The sequence below is a fragment of the Buceros rhinoceros genome, unplaced genomic scaffold (assembly GCF_000710305.1).
Source record: "Buceros rhinoceros silvestris isolate BGI_N320 unplaced genomic scaffold, ASM71030v1 scaffold43865, whole genome shotgun sequence".
Classification (NCBI taxonomy): Eukaryota; Metazoa; Chordata; class Aves; order Bucerotiformes; family Bucerotidae; genus Buceros; species Buceros rhinoceros.
This window is the reverse complement of record NW_010411939.1, coordinates 10,578-17,785: the sequence shown is the minus strand read 5'-3', so window position 1 is coordinate 17,785 and position 7,208 is coordinate 10,578. Positions and strand designations below refer to the sequence as shown.

Below are 7,208 nucleotides of genomic sequence, written 5' to 3'. Positions count from 1 at the left end.
GTACTGCCGCGTGGTGACAGACGCCTTCCGGTGGCCCCGGGGGGCCGGAGGACACCGCTGTCTCGGTGTCACCCAGCCCACGGGGTTCATCTAAACCCATCAGAGTCACTGCAAACCCCAGAATTCGCTCGGACACCAGAACCACTGCCCTGGCTTAATAAACCACCTCCTCCAAAGCCGTACCGGGTGACAGGTGACAGGCCACGGGCAGGGCAGGTGGGAATTTCCCTCTCTCTGGAGGAGGGGATGGGAGCAGGGCACCAGCAGAAGGCAGGAGCGGCGTCAGTCCTTTCGCTGTGGCACAGGTCGAGGCAGAGAGGGGTCACGGGTGGTGGAATCGCTGCAGCCCACTGCCTGCTCCCACCACATGCACGCACTTTTACAGCGCCAGGACAGCGGTGGTCTTGTCAGAGTTCCTCGCTGAAACAGCAGCGTTTAGGATTTAATGGAAAGACAAAACAGTGACACTAAAAATAAGCTGTAGCGGGTTTCAGTGGGCGATTTAGAAGCTGAGCTCAGGACCTACCCTTAGGCTGCCCCACAGACAGACAAGGTGGTATGAGAGCTGGGTTGGCTCTCAGCACAGTCTGGCCAATCGCTCAGGGAAAGGTGAGAGCTTTTTATTCATGGAATTTGGAGAAACTGCCCCATTTCCTTGTGTACAGATGGTTCTTCCCGAGGGAAGCGGTAACTGGACCACAGGTGAACACGACTGGTTCTCCCCCCAAACACGCCCCGGTGCAGTGTGTAACTCAGCGAACGTGGCAGCACAGATTTAACCACAGACAGGAGAGACGGCGGAGACTGCCCTGTTCGGTGGTGTCTGGTCTCAGCTATCAGAGATCAGGGCTTGCTCTCGAGATCTTCAGACTGGTTTCTTAGGATTTCCGATGTCATGACAGGACCGTCCCTCAGATTTGTTCTCCTTAGTGACTCCTCTGCCCATCCAGCTGGGCAGCGTTTCCAGCCAGTCCCCAAACCCCCTACAGCTCGGCTGTGTTTTCTTACCAGGATCGACCACTGGAACAACGAGAAGGAGCGTCTCGTTCTCATCACAGATTGGTCCCTCCTGATCTGCAAGTACAACTTCCTCAGCCTGCAGTGCCAGCACGTGACAAGGGTGTCCCTCAGTGCCATCGATACCATCTCCGTAGGAGAGTTTGAGTTCCCACCTAAGTCTCTAAACAAGTAAGTTGTCACAGTGAAGTTATTGTCATTCTTTTGTCAGTTTGAGCTGCCGACCTTTGAGCTGCCGACCTTTGTCACCGACAACGGGTGCGTACATTTGATTCTTCCTTTTGCTCACGTGACTTTGCAAACAGTTCCCGAAGCGTCATTAACCCGCGCAGAACTGCTGGGACGGGCACTCGTGATGGGAGAAGCGAGTTGCTGGGGGGCTTTCCAGGTGAGATGAACAGATCTGGGAGCAGGAGACCATCGCCAGTCCGGGCGCTGTGTCCTTGGGGTCTCATGAGCTCAACCTGTCTGCTGTCAGCTTATAAAAATGTGTATTTCAGACACTGAATTCTTCTGTTTCTGTTGTAGAGGAAAAACTTACTATCAAAGTTGTATTTCAGCTCCCGGATTCCAGCAGGTCTTTTTCAGACGGTACATTTCTAATGAAACTCACCTCGAAGACTCGCAGTCTCACTGTGTTAACTCTGCTGTCCTCTGTATCAGGCGAGAAGGTACCGGCATTCGGATCCAGTGGGACAAGCAAAGTCGCGCCTCCTTCATAAACAGATGGAACCCGTGGTCCACAAACATCCCCTATGTCACCTTCACTGAACATCCCATGGCAGACGCTGACGAGAAGGTTGCCTCCCTCTGCCTAGTAAGAATGTCACCTCTCCTCTTCTAGGTGGCTCGTTGATCTCATGGATCCGACTTTGATCATTTTAGAGAGCAAGCAGCTGAATTGAACCAACCAGCAGCAGTTAAATCAAACCCAGCAGCAGCAGTTAGAGCAGAGACAGAGCTCAGAGCTGGGAGCTCCATTTCCCCAGTCCCCAGACCCAGGCTCACAGGACAGCCTGGCTGTCAGGTTGTGCCAGTCACCCGTAAATGGTTCACACAGGGAAGCTGAAACTTCCAGTGGTGCAGAGTCCTGTAAAACCCACCAGAAAAGGGATCCTGGGGCTATTCCCACCCTTACTCATGCCGATGCCTGACTTTGATCCCGGGCTGCCAGCTGACTAAACAAACGGTGTCACTGCGGACTGTAAACCGCCACTTGGGGGGGTCTCGGTGGTTCTTGCTGCGGATGCTTTCCTGTGAAGGTTTCCTTAGAAACAGAACCCTGCGGTAACTGAAGCTCTGCGCGTCAGGGATAAGGGCAGCAGAGCTACAGTCAGGAATAGCCCGCATTAGTCACTGGTACATCTTCACATCTGGCCAGGTGTGTAAGTTCCGGGTATCGCTGTGAACTGTATCGTTATGGTGAAACGTCAGGGTGAAGCGCACCACGGCACCTAACAACCGGAGCTCGTGTTAATCCTTTATGGTTCAACACCAGCAGCTGTTTGCCAAACCATTCTTTAAAACAATGGGAAACAAACATCAAGGTGATTTTTTTTTTTTTCTTGCAGTTGGAGAACTTTAAAACTCACCTAATTCAGGCGGTGAAGAAAGCGCACAAGGAGCGTCCGCTGCCGGGCCGGGCAAACGGCGTGCTCGTGCTGGAGCGTCCGCTGCTGATCGAGACCTACCTGGGACTGATGTCCTTCATCAACAACGAGGCCAAGCTCGGCTACTCCATGACAAGAGGCAAAATCGGGTTTTAAAACCTGTTGCATTTTAAAAATTACTGTGTTTAATCTCTTTGAGGGAAAGGGACTTGTATCAGTCTCGTGGGGCGAGCGTGCTGTGTGGCAGAGTGCTCGACTGTCACCGTGGAGGTCGGGGAACACAAGGGGGTGGTTGTGGATGTTTCGGGAGGTCCTGCTCATTCTGGCCAGGTCAGATTGGAGCTGACACAAGGTGGTGTCATTCCCCTATCTTGTATCTAACTTACAGGCCACGCTGGCAGCGGTGTTTTCCATCCCTTGCTAATGTTCCTCCCTGTTAATGAAGTGCCACTGGTATCTGCTACCTACGCTCTGCACAGCTTCCCAAGCCATGTTCCAGCAGTGTCCCTGTCAGGTGTCAGCCCCCACCGTGTGCTTGGAGCGGTTTGTGTTGTGTCAGTGAGGTGTCAGCGCGGTGTCAGTGCTCAGCCCCCAGCGATCTGTGCATTGTGATCAGCCCTGTGTCAGTCATTCTCTAGCCAAACAGAGCCAGCCCATGGTGTTAGAGCTGCCCCGTGATGTCTGTGCAGAGCAGGGCACAGGAGCTGTGACTGTGTGTGCTGAGCGTGTGGCCGAATACACCTTCGTGAGCTTTTGGTGAAGATACCTCCGCCAGAACCGGCTCTGACTTCTCATGAGTGTTTTCCTGCTGCAGCCATAGAATAAAGGCTCTTTGAAGAGAACATTGCCAAAAGCCTCACACACACGTTTGCCCTCAAAGCTATTGTTTATGAAATGAAAAGGAATTCCATTTTCACAGGATTCATAGTTTTAGCAGTTTTCCTTTCATCTGTTTTGGGACAGCACAGTGCAGGACTTTGTGATGGAGAGAAGTGTAAGCACTGCTCATCACTGGATTTAAACATTCTTGCACTTCACCTCATACAGCTGCCTGGGAACTAAATTCAGAAGCAGTAGCACAGACACTGCAACTGAAATTGCTCATGGGGTTACTCTAAACAAGCTTTTTCATCGTGTCTGACCTTCCCTGCGTGTGGTTTTATCAGAGCATTGCTCTGCGCAGCGGCAGTGCTCACTGAACGTGCTGCAGTGGCGGGTGGGTGAAAGCGGATGTGTTCAGGAAACATCTGTAAAGCTGGAGTCACAATGGAGTGCAACAAGTCACGTGCCCCCTCATAACATATCGATTTAATTTCCATTAATCTTACAGTAAACTTAAATTTCAACTCAGTTTGTTCTTTGCTCTTCATTTTGTGGAGACAGTATCAAAAGAAAAAAGACCAAATGAATTCCTAACCAGGGGGGCTGCAGGGGCTGGTGCCTTGGTTAGAGGTAAGGGACAGTCCAGCTGCTCTGTCCCTGCTGATCGGGGCACCCCATCGCTCTAAGTACCAGTTACGACCCTTCTTGTGAAACATCGGAGTGATAAATCCGTGGTAAACCACAGCCTCCGGGTGCTGGGATAAAGAGCCAGCTGATGGCCTCGTGGTGCTGCAGAGGCAGGCGGGAGAATGGAGCAGTGCAGCATACAGCTGGAGTCACCACGGTAGCAACTATCAAAATATTTATTGGAAATGACAAAATTTAAATAAGAGCTTTACATTATGTACACACAGCCACCATCTTAGAAATGAAGGTGTCAGAGATTAAAGTTCAAGAGAAAGTTCAACTACATCAACACCAAAGTGCTCTGGAAACCCAGACTCCGTTCCCTACGCGTCACTTGCTACATCACTTCACTCAAACGCAATCACAGCACTGCACTCACTGGAGCCCGGCACGCTCCTCCACATACACACCGGATAAATACACATCTTCAGACCGGGCCACAGGGTTTGAACCCTCTCTCCTCACTCCTCCTCAAACTTGTGAGCGTTTTTAGCACCAACTATTGTCACTTTACCTCTTCTCTGTCTAAGTAGCACACACAGAAGTTGTCGTTGCTCAGCAGCGCCATGGAGTCCCCGCTGGGGTGCCAGGAGAGGGACACGATCGGGAAGTCACCTGCAGAAACACACCAGTTTGTCAGCCAGAAGCTGACGGGGAAAAAGGGAGCTACAGTAAGTCACACATGGCAAGAACACCCTCCCCACCTCAGAAGCCGTAGTAGGGGGTTGGGTTGTGTCACCGTGCAGCAGGGCCCGAACCGGCATTCTGCACAACCGCTGTTTCTATGTAAATAAACGGGTAGGGATGTAAATCTGGCGGATTCAAGGTACCACAGGACTAAGGCGACAGTTAAATCACCGATAGCCCCAGTGCTCTGTCCTTGGTAGATTGAATCATGTTTGCTCTGTCTCATCATGAGCTCCTCTTTGTTAGAAGGTAGAAACGCCTGTTCTTGAAAAGCTCCAAGAACGCTTCCGAGTCATTTATGTGGCAACACTCGGACCGATCTACCAGGGGGAATGGTGTGAATAGGCAGCTGACAGCTTGCGGGCAGCCCTACCTTCCATGGGAACCTGCACAGCCACACAGCCGGCCGGGGACCAGAGGTAGACCTTGCTGTTCCCGGTGCACAGGGCCAGGCGGGGCTGGCGCGGATCCCACTGGAACGCCTGGATCGCACACAGCTGCTCCAGGACCACACACAGCTTCAGCTTCTGAACGTCCCAGATCCAGACGGCGTTAGGGATGTTGTCTGTCAGAAGAAGAGGAGGTAACGGTGTCATTACCTGACGGATAAAAGAACTGGCCATCAGCTGAGGTCTGACACAACCCGTTCAGGTACCGCAGGTCTGCCATCGCTGGAGGGGAGGCCGAGCAGTGCCTTCGGTTTTGCCTTGCAAATATTTTAAAAGGGCTAAAGAAGCGCCTTGGTTTGTCTTCCAGGCCTTCAGCGGCTTTGACCTAACTGTTCACAGTTGTGCTGCTCTTGATGGCTTTTGCATCCAGACCTAAACAGCCCTTCAGGGCCACCGGGGGGAAGACTGAACATTAATTCCATGACTGTCACTCATGCAGTTAGTGGAAGCCCCCGCTACAGGTTGTGAAGAACTCTGCCCTTCGAGAGACGCTTGCTGGAAATGGAGGAGGAACAACTTGTGCGTTCCCTTTTTCTACACAGTGAGCTCACGTACATTTAAGGAAATACAAAAATCACACTATTACCATGAAATACACCTCCAAGACAGAGCTAACGCGCTGACAGGCAGCTCTGGCAGCTCTCAGTACTTACAGACACCAAAGACATCAGCTGCATTTCCTCTGTCCCATGTTTGCACAAGGGAGGGATGGTTACAAACGGGGCCGCGAGCCTTCTCATGGTGCAAAGTAACAGACCAGTTGTCACCTTCGTTTCTTTTATGCAAACCCACCACAGCCGAGGAGCAGGATTCCCCTCCAGTACCAGACAGCAGGAACTCACCATTTCTGGTGGCCAGGAAACAGTTATCCGGACTGAAAGCCAACATCCCAACTCCCATTTTGGGATTTGCTCGGTCAGCAGCCGGTTCAACGTACTGTAAGGAAACGGGCACCTGGCAGATGTCATCTGGAATCGGAAACACAAGCATTTCACCGTGTGACATGGACACAGTGTTTAAATGCCAGCTGTTAAACCCCTCAGCTCTGAAGCGACAGGACCACGTCTTACTCTTCTCCAAGACGTTCTAGTCGAAGCCTTCAATTGTTTTACAACACTGCACCTTCACTGAACAGCTCTTACCCTTCTACTGCAAAAGAAAGGCTGGACATCCAGGCACGGCTGGGACTAAACTATGAAAAACAGAAGAGATCAAATTTTCTGCTGCCTTTTAACTATTTCAAACAAACACCGATGCAAAGCAAAGGTGATTTATAGCACTGCAGTGAGACAGTAAAAAAAAAACCAAACCAATCAATAGAAGAAAAGCCCTAAGGTGTTGTCTGCCTTTCTCTGCCGTTTCCAAGCCCGCTGTCCGGAGGGGAGTTTAACGCACTGCTATGACTCCAGCTTCTGGGACAACAGCCAAGCGGCCCTTCTCACGCTCTGCCTTTTACAGAACCTCACACCTAAGGGATTCATTACTGCCCTAAACCAGACACGAGACACCCTAAACTGTAACACCTGATGATGATATATTTTTTTTAATTATTCTTAATTGCAAGAGTTCATCCGATTCTAGCAATTATCTGCAGCAGCTGAAAGTCATGAAATAACCTTGCAGAGACTGAACAGATCAGAAAAAAATCCACGTTCCCTTCACACGGCGAACTCGAGTGTCTCACTTCAGTGAGCTCTGGCTTACATTTGCTCTGTGTGCTGAAGAAAGAACGGGCCAGTGCTCTCGCTGGAGGGAAAGACAGTCTCTCTGTTTCAATGGATGGGGATTTCTCCACTTCTTTATACACAACCTACAAAGAAACAAGTGACAGTTCGACAGCAGGGCCCTGGAGGATGTGAACACGGGCTAGTACCAAGTCATCTACATCCCATCACCTCATTTTCAGGTGTGTTAGATCTCAGCCTCCCCTCACTTC

General features: G+C 51.0%; 2 protein-coding genes across 2 annotated transcripts in view; one reads left to right on the top strand and one right to left on the bottom strand.

Moving 5' to 3' along the window:
• The first annotated feature begins 895 nt into the window (after positions 1-895).
• On the top strand, positions 896-2,791 carry TPRG1L (tumor protein p63 regulated 1-like). The gene is made up of 3 exons (XM_010136176.1): positions 896-1,188; positions 1,681-1,834; positions 2,589-2,791. Exons 1-3 carry the CDS (start codon positions 896-898, stop codon positions 2,781-2,783), a joined length of 642 nt encoding a protein of 213 aa, XP_010134478.1. The 3' UTR covers positions 2,784-2,791.
• A 1,850-nt stretch (positions 2,792-4,641) lies between these two features.
• The window catches only part of WRAP73 (WD repeat containing, antisense to TP73), a gene marked incomplete at its 5' end in the record, with an annotated part of 12,753 nt that continues 10,186 nt past the window's right edge, over positions 4,642-7,208 (bottom strand). Inside the window, 4 exons of the mRNA XM_010136175.1 lie at positions 4,642-4,751; positions 5,197-5,388; positions 6,115-6,240; positions 6,977-7,082. Of these exons, the coding sequence (XP_010134477.1) occupies positions 4,642-4,751; positions 5,197-5,388; positions 6,115-6,240; positions 6,977-7,082 (534 nt within the window). The remainder of the gene's footprint in view (positions 4,752-5,196; positions 5,389-6,114; positions 6,241-6,976; positions 7,083-7,208) is intronic.

What these genes read in the sequence shown, in the direction of transcription:
- TPRG1L (XM_010136176.1), top strand. Translation starts at nt 896, where the DNA reads ATGACAGGACCGTCCCTCAGATTTGTTCTCCTTAGTGACTCCTCTGCC. An exon ending in CCACCTAAGTCTCTAAACAA is followed by an intron (nt 1,189 to 1,680) that starts GTAAGTTGTCAC and finishes CCTCTGTATCAG; the next exon opens with GCGAGAAGGTACCGGCATTC. An exon ending in AGGTTGCCTCCCTCTGCCTA is followed by an intron (nt 1,835 to 2,588) that starts GTAAGAATGTCA and finishes TTTTTCTTGCAG; the next exon opens with TTGGAGAACTTTAAAACTCA.